Source organism: Mirounga angustirostris, unplaced genomic scaffold (assembly GCF_029215605.1).
Source record: "Mirounga angustirostris isolate CCGP_5_RB_7025 unplaced genomic scaffold, mMirAng1.0.hap1 SCAF_13, whole genome shotgun sequence".
In the NCBI taxonomy this organism is placed as follows: Eukaryota; Metazoa; Chordata; class Mammalia; order Carnivora; family Phocidae; genus Mirounga; species Mirounga angustirostris.
Window position 1 is genome coordinate 42,520,141 of NW_026991721.1, and position 16,265 is coordinate 42,536,405.

Below are 16,265 nucleotides of genomic sequence, written 5' to 3' on the forward strand. Positions count from 1 at the left end.
AAGCAAGAACCACATCTAGGCTCCGCACAGTGATTAGCACAGAGTTGATGTGCAATTAAGTTTACTGAATTGTGTTCATGGACTAGTGAACTCAGTATTATAAAGATGTCAGTTCTTCTCAAATTGATTTATAGATTTAGTGCAATCTAAATTAAATTGCCATCATGCTTTTTTGTGAAATGACAGGTTGATTCTAAAATGTATATGAAAAGGCAAAGGGTCAAGAATACCCAAGGCAATCTCTAGAAGTGAAAAGTTAGTGGGCTTGTACTACCACGTATCAAGACTTATGCAGCTATAGAAGTTCAGCCAGTGTATTCTAGCAAGGAAAGGAAAAAAGGCCAATTGTATAGTTTGGGATCCAGAAAAAGTTCCATAAGTACCTGGAAACTTGATGTATGATTAAGGATGTACTGCAGAGCAGTTGGGGGAAAAGACAATTATCTTCAACAGAGCTGCTGGGGCAACTGGTCAACTAGGTAGAAACAGGTGAATCTTGGTCTTACACATCATACACAAAGTAAACTTCACACAGATGGTAGAGCTAAATGTGAAGAACAAAACAACAAAGCTTTCAGAAGTTGGCCGAGGATAAAATATGAATGACCTTGGAGTCAGAAAGACTTTTAAACAGGACATTAAAAAAAAAAAACTGACAATAAAGGAGAAGATACATAAGTGGGATGATATAAAAATTTTGCTCAAGAAAAGACACCATTAGGAACAAGTACGGCAGAGTGTGGAAGAAGATATTTGCAATGCATTTAACCACAATTGACTTTAATCCAAAGCATATAAAAACTCTTTCAGATCAATAAGAAAAAGATAGACAACCCGATAGAGAAAAATAGGCAAAACACATGAACTAATACTTCATAAAAGAAGGTGCCCAAATGGCCAAAAAGCATATGAAAAGACACTCAACCTTGTTAGTGAACAGGGAGATAAAAATTACTGCATTTCTACCAGGTTGACTAAACGTAAAAGGATTAACAATATCAAACGTTAACTGGAACTTTCACACACTGGTGAACCGAAAACAAGCAATTTTCAATGGAAAACTCTTCGGCAGTATTTACTGAGGCTGAACACATACATACCCTATGATCCAGTAATGCCACCCTAAATCAACAGGGATGCATACAGATGAGTACCACACAACACCTGTCAGAAGATTCATAGTAATATTGTACTGGCACCCAAATGGAAACACTCAATGTCCATCATCAGTAGGACGGATATGTAAGTTATGGCATATTCGTATAATTGAATGCACCGTAGTCATGAAAATGAAGGAATTACTACTACATACTACAGGAATGAACCTCATAAACATAATCAAGTGAAAGAAGACACACAAAATAATACAAAAGCTGTGTGTCTTCTTTCACTCAAGATCTATATAAAGTTCAAAAACAGACTAATCTATGATGCCAGAGGTCAGAACAGCAGTTACACATGTGGCAAAGTGGAGTGAGAAGTGATCTGGAGGGGCACAAGGGATGCCTCTGGAATACTGATCATGTTCTGTTTCTCAATCTGGGGACCGGTTGCATGAGTGTATTCAACATGTGATAATTCACTAAGCTTTGTGATTTGTGAACTTTCCCACTGGTAAGTTATATTTTGATAAAAATATTATTAAGTAATGTTTCTGAATGATAAATATTCACCTTTTTGTACATCTGGGTAGTGCACTTAAAGGGCTAACCATAAACTCAGCTTCCCAAAGTGCTGCATTCCTGTCGGTTCAAAAACACTGAGGGCATACTCTACCTCACTGAATACAACCCACAAGATGGAGGCTCTGGAGGCTGAACTCAGTGTGGGGCTTTGATCCCTAATTATCACTGGTGATGATGGTAGTACACAGTATAATCTGAAGGAAGACAGGAGATCCGATCCCTCCAGAGAGCCCCATTATATGACTCTTTCCTGAAAGAGTGTAGTATGTTCTGAGTCCCAGTAATGACTGAAGATGACAGCTCGGCAATAAATAATAGAATCTTCTCTCTAATGACGCCTCCCAAGTGCCTCCCAAGAGAGGCCATTAAGAGACCCAAGAAATTCAAGAAAAAATGCTTATGAAGGATTTAAAAACAAAAACAAAAAAAAGGTCCATTCAGAGCCATCCTGTGAGCACATCCAGGGAACTGGTTGAGAGCGAAGATGTCGGATGAGCATTCTAGAGCTATCGTTTATTAATTATATGACCACTGGCAAGTTATTTCACTTCCCTGTTCCCTCATTTTTAAAAAAGAAGTTAATGATATTGCCTTCCTTGTAGGAATGTGGAGAGGATTAAATAAACATTTATCACAGAGCCTGGCATAAAAGGATTCAAGACCTGTAATGGACGCTGGTGGGAGTGCTGGTGACATTGGGGCTGAAGAAGATGATGACGAAGGTGATGATTATGATGATAAAGATCATGATGCTCAGCAGGCTGATTAACCGACAATGGTTTTCAAAAAGCTGGGTCCTCAGGGACAATCATTGAACCACCAAAGAAAAACTCTAGGGGGCGCTAATGAGGGCTCACTGAGAGGATTGCAGTGGGGGTAATCCTCACAGGATTTGGGGACGATCCTCAAAGTCCAGGTTATGGGGAGATCTGGGTAAGCACTTATAATGAACAAAGTCTTCCTACAGCTCATCACACCCAATATAGGGTGTCCTGTGAGGTCCCCTCAGCCCCTCAGCCCCACACACCATATACCCTTTCAACACTCCTTCCCTTTTTCAGAATTCCTCTCACCCAATTTTAAGTACATACTTATTTGTAAGTTATATGTTAAATACTGGTCTCCCCTAATAACCTGTAAGCTCCATGAAGGCAGGGACCAAGTCTGTCTTAAGCTGCACTGTGTTTTTAGCATTTAGTGTGCCTTTTAACACACAGTATATGCTCAATAAGGACTCATTAAATGAATGAATGAAAAAGTGTTCATTTGTCTTCAATGCATAGTTTGCTTCCTCCTGCTCTGGTCCCTCCTTCAAAGTTCCCCTGGGTTACCACGTGCAGTATGTCAGCCTCCCTCATCCTTTTGTTGCTGAGCATTTGTCTGTGCCAGCCCAGTGCTCTGCCCCTGGAGACACAGAGAAAAGACATGGCCTCTCCCTCTGGAAGCATATAATCTAAGGGCTGGGAAGAAAAGACACATCTGCAGATATTTTTTATAACATACGATGGGTGTTCTGGAGGTAGGAACAAAGTGCTCTGGGATCCTAGAGGAAGGAGCATCTGGGTCTAAGGTGGGAGTCAGAGGAGGTTTCAAGGAGGCAGTGGCATTTGAACTCCAAGTTGAATGAGGAATAGGAGTTTGTCCAGTAGACGAGAGGACTAACAGCACTCCAGGTAGAGGGAAAGGCATGATGAGCCAGTCTTGACTTTGGAAACCAGAAGCAATTCTGTATTTCATAAAATGCAAGCTGGGAGGGAGAGTATGCTAAGAGGTCCAGGGAAGAAGGTGAACACGGGGCAGAAACTTCTTCAAAGCCTTCAAAGCCTTGGGATACCACCCTGGAGGTGATGAGGGGGTCCTGAGGGGTTTGAGTTAGGGAACGTCATATTCAGATTTATGTTTTAGGAAGATGAGGCTGGAAGTTCCATGATTACTGAATAATAGCCCTTCCCTAAAAACCAGTGGCAAGGGCCTCTCTGGCCTGCCTTGCTTGTATGAGGACCGATGTTTCACACTGGAGTCTGGCCTTAAATCTCTACACAAGGTTGAGTTCTCCCTATCCTTGGGTACACTGGCCATATGCAAACCCCAGTTCCCAAATAGCTTTCTGGGTCCTTCAAATGTCAGTGTATCAACCATCTAACACAAACTCTGATGAGCTGTTACCCAATTCATCTGTTGTGCCTATCACCCTCACGGGAGCTCATCCAGTACCATCATGCTCCCCACTCCGCCTTTGGGTTTCAGACTCCCCGGCTCCAACCTCAGTGAAAGGATCTTGAACCAGCTATATCACAGGGCCAGCATCTGCCATCCACCTGCTAAATGTTACTGAGATGCCCCAGTCTTCTTGTCCCATACATCAACTACGGGGAACTTTAACTTCTGCCTTAACTTGCAACAGGGGGCTTACAAGGGGTGCTGAAGCAGTCCACAAGCCACAGTGGTTCCCTCCCTGCTCTGCGTGACGTTCAGAGCACCAGGAAGCTGCAACTCACATGTTCACTTAGAAACTGGCGCAACAGTTGAGCCAGTATTAGGCCAAAGATATTGGTGATGTGTTGACAGATGGGAAGACAGGGCTTAAAATCCAAAGGTGAGCAAGTGTGTATGGTGGGGTTGGCTTGCCCTGTTCCCCTGGATGGTCTTCTTTAGCCAGTGCTCCAGCATTCCCAGCCAGAGATGAAACACCTCCCATTCCAAATGAAATAGCACACATATCTAAAAATCAAAAACTGTTTTTCTATAATGGATGTAGCTAACAAGTCTGGGTTCAAATCCCCCCCGTTTACTATATGTAACCTTGGGCAAGTTACTTAACCTCTCATGCTCTCAGTCTCTAATCTACTATAAAATGGCAGTAAGAGTATTTATCTCATACTGTTATTATGACAAGTAATGAATTAATATTTGTAATAGTAAGTATATATGAATGTTAAACTAATAAGATGTCTTACAAATAAATCATTCTCTTCTATAAAATAGGGATCATCATTATCATCTATCATGGGTTTGTTGTAAGGATTAAAGGAGAAAATGTATACGAAGCACATTGCAACAGCTCAATAGAAGCTCATTCTTTCCCCCACATGCTACCTCTTCATGGGATAGCTGGGAGCCAGATGAATGAGTCCTGAGCTGACCATTATGTGGACAGGAAGAGGGATGGGTGGGAAGAAAGCTCCTGGGGACTTGGAGATGTGTCAGCCAAGAGAATGTAGCTGGGAACATGAGTGAGGGCAGGTAGCACCAAGGGCTGCACACTGTCCAGGAGCCTCACTTCTTCCTCTACTTGGACGATCTTTGGGGCTGGATGATCTCCCTCCTGAAACATAACGTTACAGAAGGACTGACCCAAATTTAGTCTCTCTCCACATCCCAGTCACCTGGGTTTATGACCCAAGATGGACCAATCAGAATCCTTCTCTGAGATTTTCCCATTTGGAGTCAAAGGGACAAGGGCTTTTCTTTTAGTTACAGAACTAACTGAAAGGCTTTTCATTCACGGTTCTTGGCAGCTATCCTCCTTGTTATTTGGAGAAAGTTTATCTGTAGTAAGAAAAATGAGGACAACAGATAGAAACACAGCCAAGAGATAAAGGATGGGAAGAGTGAGACAGGCAAGGTAGAAGGAAGGGGTGGAAAGGAGAGAGGCAGGAGAGAACCCTTTTGGGTTCCCAGATCCATTTATACCTGAAGCCAGACCCACCCCTAGATTTTCCAAATATGGGACTCAATAATTCTCTTTTTGCTTTACTTTGGTTGACTTTGTTCCTGTCATGTTGCCTGGAAAGAGCCTTCACTAATTTTGAAACAAAGAAAGACAATAATTCTGCCTAGACTATATGATTCCTTAGCAGGCTAGGGAGACATATTTGTGGCTAAACTGAAATGGCTGACCAGGAAGGTGGCAGTTGGTACATAAGTATCGACTTTAAAACCATTAACTAGATGTCAACTTGACGGAAAAACTCAAGGGATGTCAAAGGAGCCCTGACCTGCTCAACTATTCTTACCAGCTTCAATAAAGATTTCTAAGACTGCTTATCAAAATTGTAGATAATCCAACATTAGATTATGTGGCTACATACTCAGTGACAGAATCCAGATTCATGAGTGGTTGACAGCCATAGGGATGGGCCCAAACCTGCTAGATTAAGTCTGAGGAAGATGAAGACTAAGTCAGGAGGACTCTTAGGTTCAAGAACCAGTCGCACCAGTATAGGGAGAGAAGGGAAGCAAGCCTTCCCAGCAGTTCACAGGAATTTTTGCTGGCTACGAGCTCAGCATGATCCCAGAGTACAGCATAGCTGCCAAAAGAGCAAACACAAGACCTGGCAAGCCTAACACCAACACAGCGTTCAGGACAAGGGAGATAATCCTTTCCCGTGTTCCATCCCTATCAGAGCACATCTGGAGTACAAAGTGCAAGGGGACAAGAAACAGCATCCTCGAAAGAAGGCTGAAGAAAGGGGGCATTTTGTCAGAAGAGATGTCAGAGTAGGTATTTCTCCACAAACACCCCAAGGGCTGACATATGGTCAAGGGGAGACCTTATTTACTCGTCTCCAAAGAACAGAACCTGGACCAATGAGTGGAAGTTGCATGGAAAGGAAATGTTGGCAAGAGAAAAGTACAACCAGCTCAGGCTCTGCCAGTTTGAGAGTGTTGTTGCCTAAAGGAAGCTCACGATTCTTCTCTCCCCAGCACTCGGCAGCCGAGGCAGGGGAAAGCTGCTATCATTCCAGCTTCGAGGACATTCTACTGGCCACTCTACTCATGTCTCACTGCAACAGGATAGGGCAGTGGTGTGAGCAGTGCTAACGTATGTGGAGCATGGGAGGCTGCGGTGGGGCTGGGAGAGGCTGTGATGGGGAAGCATGCTTATAGAAAAGTGACCACCTTTTGGCCACCTTCTCCTTGTGTCTCCCCATCTTGTTTAAAAGAAAAAGGGGGGGCACGCCTGGGTGGCTCAGTTGGGTAAGCGTCCGACTCTTGATTTCAGCTCAGGTCATGATCTCAGGGTTATGAGATCGAGCCCCATATGGAGCCCCACATTGGGTTCTGTGCTGGGTGTGGAGCCTACTTAGGATTCTCTCTCTCCCTCTCCCTCTGCCCCCACTTCTGTTTCCCTCTCTATTTAAAAAAAAAAAAAGGACAGATAATAGATTTCTGGAATCCAGCCCTTTGTTTGGGGTGGGTCCAGTGAAGCTATGGTTTGTTTGTTTGTTTGCTTAACTTTCAAGTGATTCTGATGCATAGCTAGGTTTGGAAACCACACAAATGACCCCGCCAAGTGCTGATTCCAGGGAAATTCACTTAATAACTGGTGTCTAGGTTTGATGGATCAACAATTCTCTCTGCCTTCTTCTTCATTCAATCAGAACCAGTGTCTGAGGCTGGGAGCCCCTTCCGTTTGCTCTTTGGCTTGCTGTCCTTCTGCTCTTCACCTCTGAACCATCAATGACCCAACTTTCCAGCATGCCGATCTCCTTCCTCCCAACAGTCTTCACCTGGGACCCAGCCATCTGCCTGCCCTCACCCCCCAGCCAATGCCCCCAGGGCAAGGGATATCCTTTCTCTCTGCTGCCATCACCTGGAGGTCCCTCCCTGCTGTTGGTCCCCAACCCTGGTCTCACTTCTCTGGCTGAGAGAGAAACGCTTTCTCTTTCTCCCATCTAGCTCTCTTAGAGGGAGATCTCACACCAGGATTCTTCATTTTTTTTCCCCCAAGAATAATGATTTAATTCCTGTTACATCCACAAACTGTTCTGGGTGCTAGAAATAAATGGCAAATAAGAAAGAAACAGTCCTTGCTCTCATAAAGCTCATATTCTAGCTTAAGGAGGTAGATGATGCACAAGATAATTTCAGAGAGTGATTATGGGCTATGATGAAAATAAAATCAGGCCAAAGTAATGGGAAACATAAATTGGTGGTCAGAGAAGCCTCTTCAAAGGGATAAAATCTGAGCTGAAACTTAAAAGACAAGGGGCAAGCCATATGAAGATGTGGGCATGACCATTCTAGTCATGGGGAAGAGCATGTACAAAGACCCTGGGGTAGGAATGAGCTTGGTGTGTTTGGAAAATTCAAAGGGTAGTGTTGCAGCTGCAGAAAGAAAAGGAAGGAAAGAAAATGAAGAAGGATGAAAAGGAGAAAGAGAAAAGGAGGAGGGGAGGACAAGAAGGAGGATCCTAAGAGCTTCCTATAGCACCTAGAATCACCATCCAGTTTTTATGACCTGGTCCGAGTCTGCCCATCCTCTCACACCCCTACCCCCCACACATGGTGGCTTGTGCTTGGAGTCCTTCCCTGCTGTCCTGTTGTCTCACAAAGTCCATGAGGCATATTTGCAAATATCTGAGCCACAACTGTAGATAGGGTTTGAGTTACTGCCCATGGGTCTTCTGGGCCTCAGCTAATCTGTAGATGTGTTTAAGTTTTCCGGAATCTTTCATGGAAGTTTTGAATATTCTGTGAAAGTTAGAAGCCTTGTCTATGTAGAGCTCACAAGGACATCTGGTGATGTCACCCAACTCCTTACCCTTCCCATCCTAGCCTCAACTCCAGCCCAGCCAAGATACCCTGTAAAAGTGGGAAATGTATACCAGTAAGAGCTGGCCAGCCATGTGCAAAGCGTTACGTGGCGGGGTGAGCTCGTTGATATTGTAGGTGTCTAAGACATCATCACACACAATGGTATGCTGTCCGAAGAAAAACAGAGGAAAGAACACCTTTGATAGTTTGGGCCAGTTGCCACTCCATTCAATGCATGCACTTGCTTGAGTGTGCCTGAGAGGAGACTCTCGTTCCCTCACTCCTTCAGAGTCAGTATTTTGTACCTGTCATGTCAGTGGTTGAGGACCAGCAAATCGCTTGTTTTTCCTGTCACTCAATTGAGGGAGCATTGGTCCCTTTCAATGGTGGACAGACAATTAGAAGTGCTGGACTTACTGAGAAATGTCGGTTTGCTTCTATTCCCCACTAACAGAACTGTCTGGAAGGGGACACAAAGAAGGCTACATTGAATCTAGTGCCCATGTTGTTGACGTACAATTTGAAAGGATTTTTAAGGAATAATTTTGACCTATGGGATCTTTGCTTTCCATAGTGCTTCTTGAACCTAACTCTCAAGTAAGATGGGACACCAGTCTCCTCAAATTGTCTTTCATTTTCACTCTGAATATATACTCCACCCAATGAGCTTTTGTTTCTTCTCTTTCAGTTTCTTTCCCCTTCTCCTCCTCCTCCTTCTTCCTCCCTCTCCCTTTCTTCTTCTTCCTCCTCCTCCACTTCTTTCTCTTCCTCTTTTCTCTCTCATTTTCTTGTTTTACCCACTTCCTCCTTCATTCGTTTCTTTCGTTATAGCTTCCTCCTTTATTGAGGGAGAGGGCGAGACAGAACAGGCCACTCTGACATATTGGCCCCTTTTTTTTCTTCTCAGTATGAAACCTATCAACACCACACACACACACACACACACACACACACACACACACACAGCAACACTTCTTCCCCTATGGACTCATTTAGCAATTATATCAACTTCACATGCTGTTGAGAAGACCATCTAGATACCTTTCACTGAATGAGAGGATTTGAAATACTGTATTTTTATACGACTATGTATTAAAACATGTGGCAGAGATAGCTATTAGCCCTTTAAATCCATTTTCACCTTCATCCTTTTGGAAAACAACAACAAATCCTTTCCCCAAGTTTTAGCTGGGCATGTGGCTGCCCAGTTAAATGTTCCCAGGCTCCCTTGCAGCTAGGTGTAGTGAAGTCACTAAATTCTTACCAGTGGAGTGTGTTGGGAAGCGCTGAGCACCATTCTGGGTCACATGATGAAAAAGAAAGCTGCCTGCTGACTAGAACCCAGATGTGTTTGTAGTGACACAGCTGTAACCATTCTGATGAGAACACCCCACAACAGCGCTGTCCAGCAGAAATAAGCTCAAGGCAGGTGAAATGCATAGTATTGGTTAACAAGTATCCAGTAGGGATAAGTGTAAAACAAGTAAAATTAATTTTAACACTGTGCTTTATTTAACCTAATATATACAATTATCACTTCCATATGCAATCAATATAAAAAATTATTGAGGGGCGCCTCAGTGGCTCAGTCGTTAAGCGTCTGCCTTCGGCTCCGGTCATGATCCCAGGATCCTGGGATCGAGCCCCGCATCGGGCTCCCTGCTCCTCGGGAAGCCTGCTTCTCCCTCTCCCACTGCGCCTGCTGTGTTCCCTCTCTCTCTGTGTCTATCTCTGTCATATAAATAAATAAAATCTTTAAAAAAAATTATTGAGAAGTTTATTTTTCTTTCATCTCGATTTTTCAACAACCAGTGCGTACTTAACACTCAGAGCACATCTCGATTTGGACCAGCTACATTTCAGGTGCTGTAACTCTTGGCCGCCTACTGGGCAACAGAGTGCTAGGGAATTGGCAAAGCAACACAACAGAGGGAAGCTGGGTTCCTGGTTGACCCTGTGAGGCAAAGCTGTCCATCATCTTAGACTTCCCATTTACCTCTTATTTAAAACACTGTATTTTGGGGTCTCTTTGAAACACGAGCTTAACCTGTATCTTGACTAATATAACATGGTAAGAGGTTTTCCTCTCCCACAGAAATTAATATTGAGCCGCATCTGACACTCTATATAACAAGCAAATGGAGAATAATAGTGAAAAATTCTTGATATATCAGCCCATGTTTGTGAACATATCAGCAATTACACCCTATTGTTCCAGTTGAGTCCGTCAGCAGCAATGGAATGACAATTTCACCATGTATGGGGGAGTACCCAAGTTCTAACCTTGACAAATGTCGATTCGATAGGCTTTCATTTTTTGTGTGTTTTGATGGTTTTTTTTTTCCATTTCAGGAAACTCAAAGCAGTAAGCAATCTCTTTTAATTTTTATTATCAATTTGAACTAAATGCTTATTAAAAGGGGGCAAAGTTTAAGAAATAAAGTTACATGATAAAAAAGAGGGGAATAGTAGAAGAAAAGAGGAGAGGTGGGGGGGTGACTTATAGGTAATTATAATATCATCAGCAGTACTTAATTTTTTTTAAACCCCACTAGATCAGAAATAGTTTATTTAAAAGACCTTATCCAGTTTAAATTTCTCAGATTCTCCATATGTACTTTACAAATACATAATTTTGTAGGCATGGTAGTATAAATCTGCATGTAAAAATAAACCAACCAGCAAATTAGGGGTTTTTTCCTATCCAATTTGTTTCTGTATCCCCACAAACAAAAGGAATTGGCTAAAGATTGACAAGGTTGTTCGTGTTTCTAAATTAATTCTCTGGTTTATGAGGAAATGCAATCCTGAAGTCTATAAAAAGAAAAAAAGCAAATGTAAATAAGGAGCCATCACTTTATACTTTGTATCCCAAGATATGTCAATTATCTTGAAATGTTGCTCCTTCCCTTCAATGAAGACTCACCATCCAGGAGGCCTAGGGTAGCTAGAGTCAATTCATTTTGTTATCCCTTCATTTCATGTGTCAAGATAGAAGACTGGTTAAGAACAAGATTTAGGAGTCAGACATCCCTTAGTTTGTATCCTACTCCACTGATTATTAGCTGTGTGATCATGGGCAAGTTACTAAACCTCTCTATGACTTGGTCTTCTCATCTGTAAAATAAGAATAACAATAAATTGCCTCAAAGTACTGTAAGGAATAAGTGAGATGAGTAGTAAGTACTTAACACAATGTCTCATCCAGTGTCACTGCTAAGTATTTTTCTATTTCCAAAATAATCATCTTAATATATATATTTTTTGAGCACTTACTCTATGACAGCTTTTTTTTTTTTTTTAAACAGATTATTTCTGACTCTCACAGCAATGCTGTAAGAGGTGGGGGAGCACTCTCATTTTATAGCTGGAGAAATTGTGGCTCAGAGAGGTGAAGAGGCCTGCCTGAGGTCACACAGTGAATTTATGACTGAGCAGAAGTTGAAACAGACCCAGTCAACATCAAAGCCTATGCTCTTTCTACCAGACTGAGATGGAGCTCTCCGGGACACCCACTCCTATGGCATTGTGTGCCCCAGAGTGGGACAAAGAAAGAGAAAGCCAAGCAGCTTTGGAGGTCTCCAAACCTCCCGGTTTAGAATAAATCCCCCAATTATGCTTGAAGTTGGACAAGCTTTTGAAATCTCAACTGGACATTCTTTTCCCATCAAGTTCCTTGAAATTTCCCTTTAAAGAGCATCTAGGAAAAGCCACTCTCATTAGCCAGGGTCTGGCTTTATTTTCCTAATAAACAGACCTTTAGTCAGACAAAAGAGCCTCTTTTATTTTCAATCAATTCTTGAACATTTCAGCTGATTTTCTTCTATTTGGCTTGAAACTGTGATCTGGGAATGGCTGGTCCTGCAAATTGTCCTCCTATAAGGGAAGCCCCTTGAGGATCCTCAACTTGTTATTTTTAATCACTGTAATCTCCCTGTCAAAGGAGGCCATGGTTAGAAACAGAGCAGGCCTTTCAGAGCTTTCTAAAGCACAATTATTGCCAAGGGAGGGGGGAAAGGGGAAAGAGGGAGGGAGAGTAGAGAGAAGTGGTGGGAGAGAGAAGGAAGTCAATATAGTACTAACAACTTGGAAAAGTTTGAATAATAATCTCCATTGGATACTGGCTGGTGAGAAGAAACCCCATGCTTTCATATATATATATATATATATATATATATATATATATATATATATATATATATATATATATATATATATATTTTTTTTTTTTAACAGTGACCATTTTAATCCACTGTAGAATACCTAAAGGAGATCCTGAGTGGGGGATGTGGAGAGCAGAAGCTATTCAGGGATGTACTGGAATTCTGGGGACAAAGATTTCAGGCAGGAAAACAAGCCATTGATTCCAAGGCTTGTGAGGGGCTCTAACTCAAGAAAAAGTGAAAAAGCAACTCGAACACCAGGGGAATGTTAACTCCCACAGCCCCTGAGTCAATACCTGAGCAGAATGCATTTGATTTACTTTTAACATAATTATTCTAAGAAAGTATAAGCCAACAGAAAATGTCACAAACTAGGGAAGCGCCCTTTTCTTCCTAACTTTGAGTGGCGGAATCAGATTTGCTAATCTCAGAGTATTTATTCAGAAGGCTGGGGCATGGTTCCTGCAACATCTTCCTTTCAAGATCTCTTAGGCACCAGAAGGGAGAAGAGGTGACCACAGGCCAACAGCCTGAGCGGGGAGTCACAGTCCAAAAGGCTAATGTTTAGGCTGGAAAAACCTGTAGGTGAAAGTCTAGTGCTCCCCTGTCCCCTAGTCCCGGTTCTCACCTCCAGGCCATGGACACTCTGGCAGTTGTGGAACCCCGCCAATCATGTGAATACCAGGTGCCCCTGCTCCCCAGGGTTGGGGTACCTGTCGCACATAGCTCAAGAGGATTTGTGTGGGAAGAAATGCCTGGTAAGACTCTGGGCATGGGCCCCCCGACTTGCCTAAATCACCTAAAAATATCCTCTTGGGCTTATATTAATAATAATCTTAGGCTAGTGTGGAGAAATCATTCATTCATTCATTCCATTAATTCATGAGGACCCAGATAGCCACCTTTCACTGGTAGATTGTGCTGAGAACACCTTTTAATCACATACACACACATCAAAACCAAATCTGACTAGGCACACCCCTCCGTTATTAAACCAATAAGGGCCTCACATCCAACTCAAACAAACATGTACTGGGACCCTCAGGTACACTCATCTTTGTCAACTCCTTTACTCCCTACAACCACCAGAGCTGTTGGATAAATAGCTACTTTCACCGCCGGGAAATAAGTTCAGAGAAATTAAAGGACTTGCACAAGGTCACACGGCTACTAAAGCCAAGTCCCTCTGACTCTAAAGCTGCCTCTTTCCCTGCCACGTGGAGCTTGGGCGGGTTCCCCAGGGAAACCAGGTCCTCGGTTTTGGTGAGGCCTCAAGAGGCGAAGGGGGGTTCGCCGTCCTCCCTCCAGTCCACGGAGAGGACTGGCTGTCTCCCAACTCCTCGGAAAGGCTGTGGCCGCACCCGCAGCCCCGCTACCCCGCCGGCTCCCTCCCGGGCTGCCCGGGGGTTCTTTCTCCGCGCAGTACCGAGGGTCCCGCCGGCCGGCGCGCGGGGAGTCAGGGGGCTCGCCCTGCGCTGAGCGCCGCCACGTGCGGGGGGCGCCCGGACGCAGCTCTGGGAAGCTCCGGGTGGACAGAGTCTGGGACACGATCCCGGGGACATAATCCCGGAAAACCGGGAGAAGCGTTCCGGGAAGGGTAGCGCCTGCTTACGGTGAACTGTGCGGCGGGGACGCCCGCTGACAGTGGCCCAAACTTTCTCCAGTGTTCTCCCACCGCTTCCCCCCGCAGCGCTCTGGGAACCCGGAAGGCGGGGATGCAAGGGCGGCGGCTTCGAGCCCACCAGCTGCCCCCAAGACCCGCTCTTCCCTGCGAGGCACCAGGGCTGACTTACGAAGAGCCGGGGGGCGGGGGGGGGGGGGAGCAGGCAGCCCGTCACTCCCCGCCCGCGGAGTCCCAGGTGAGACCCGGCAGGCTTCCTTCCCTGCCTCAGGTCCTGTCTCCCCACTGGAGTACGGCGGGGAAAAGATGTCTGGGGGAGATGATGGGCTGCGGAGAGAGGCGGCGGGCGGCGGGGATGGAGTCAGGGGGCTTCAGGTCTGCGCGGGTCGAGGGGCTCTCCTGGCCAGGAGGCGCTCACCTGCCTGGACATCCCCTCCCTGCGCTCAGCCGAGGAGCGTAGGCGCTACATCCCCCAGGCGCAGAGCCTCGGGGTGGCTGGAGCCAGGGTCCCCCGACCTCCAGGGAGCAGGCCTCGGGAATTTGGACTTCCCTTTCCGTCTTCACCGGGTTTCCCTTCCCATTTCGAACCCACACAGAGCTCCTCGGAGGCCCATTCCACTGGAAGCCTGTCCTAGAAATCCAGACTCTTCTCCCTCGCCTGGGACCATCGGAAAATTATTTGGAGTTCTTGCCGGGGACCCTTCCGAAAGCTTCAGGCTCTTCCTCCCCTCCTCCCCGTGCCCCGGGACCAGTCAAGGGAGAAGCCGAAGTCCCTTCTCCTGAAGGCATCTGTCCGAGGATACCGGGGTGACCATCCCGGGGGGGCTGCTCTGAGAGAAGCTGGTATCCTCCCCTTCAGGGACGAGAGAGGGGAAAGGCTGTCCCCCACCTGGTCTGGCACCCGACAGAGAGAAACCAGGGCTCCCTCCACTCCTGAGGCGGATCTGGAGGAAGACGGGTTTCCACTGCTCTCCCGGCGCGGGCCGGGGTGGGGAGAAGCCAGGTTCCCTCCCAGCCAGGCCGGCGTGGCGCGTTGCCCGGCTGCAGCCCACGCCCGAGAACCGCGCGTCGGAGATGGAGCTGCCCCGCCGGGCTGCGGCCCCCACGACGGCCCCGGACGCGGGCTCGGGAGCCGCGCGGAGCTCGCGGCGAGAGGGGCTGAGGGCGGTCAGGACAGGGGGCCCTTGCCGGGCTCTGCCGGCACCGTGCGCCCGGGGACCATGCGCCCTCCTCCGGCACCGCGCGGTCGGCGCCCTTCCGGGGGCCGGGTTCCGCGCCCCCAGCGCCACGCCGGGCCACTTACCACGGTAGCTGGTTCCCGGCTTGTAGAAGTCGGGGTCGCCCTCCACGCGGAGGCTGAACTCGGTGTAGCCCTCGCGCCGCGTGCCCTGGGCGCGCAGGATGCGGCTGCAGTAGCCCTCCGACTTGGGCACTTTGTCCAGGGTCTCGTCGGAGAAGGCCAGCGCTGCGGCCAGGGGCAGCGCCAGGGCCAGCAGCGCTGGACTCCGACTCAGCCTCAGGGGCGCTGGGGACAGCCTCATCCTCGCGGGCGCTCAACTTTGTGCCGCTGCCGCTGGCCCTCGCCACGCGACGCCTGCCCGAAGGGGTCCCCGGAGAAGCGAGACCTGGCGGAGCCCGGGCGGGGAGCGGGAGCTCGGAGCCGGCGCCGGCAACCGGGAGACCGTGCGGGTCTCGGCTTGGCGGCTGCCGAGCTGCGCCGCGCTGAGCCGAGCTGAGCTGAGCTGAGCTAGCGGAGCCGCGCGAGGAAGGGAGGGCGGCGGCGTAGGGGGAGGAGGGCGGGCTGACTTTGCCCAGATCCCCGAGCGCAGCGCTGTTTTGTTTCCGAGCTGGCGATTAGCTGCGCGGCCGTGTTTATTTTGCGACGCTGGATTCCCAGGGTCTGGCGAGGAAATCATAAGGCACGGGGACACGACGGGCTCTGTCCCACCACCAAGGAGGCTGCTGCCCCAACCCCAGCTACACCTTTGCACCCTGCGGAGTAACAAAACTAACTTCTGTTGCACACCTACTTTGTGCTTACCAGTATGCTGGGTGGGTGGCGAAGGGTCTCTGCTCACCTTCTCCACTCTCCCTGCACACAACAAACATGACCTCACTTTCACTCATTTTACAGATGAGCAAACTGAGGCCTGCAGCTAAACAGTTAAGGCAGGGTCGGATGCCATGACTGTGTGACTCTATTGGTCTTTTGGAGCAGGTCAGACTGGAGGATGGGAAAGGAGCAGAATGACTCAT

General features: G+C 46.8%; 1 protein-coding gene across 1 annotated transcript in view; it reads right to left on the reverse strand.

The window, feature by feature from the left end:
• SPON1 (spondin 1) overlaps window positions 1-15,790 on the reverse strand; it is a 244,851-nt gene extending 229,061 nt beyond the window's left edge. Inside the window, exon 1 of the mRNA XM_045894085.3 lies at window positions 15,313-15,790. Within this exon, the coding sequence (XP_045750041.1) occupies window positions 15,313-15,550 (238 nt within the window). The 5' untranslated portion in view covers window positions 15,551-15,790. The remainder of the gene's footprint in view (window positions 1-15,312) is intronic.
• Window positions 15,791-16,265: the final 475 nt, after the last annotated feature.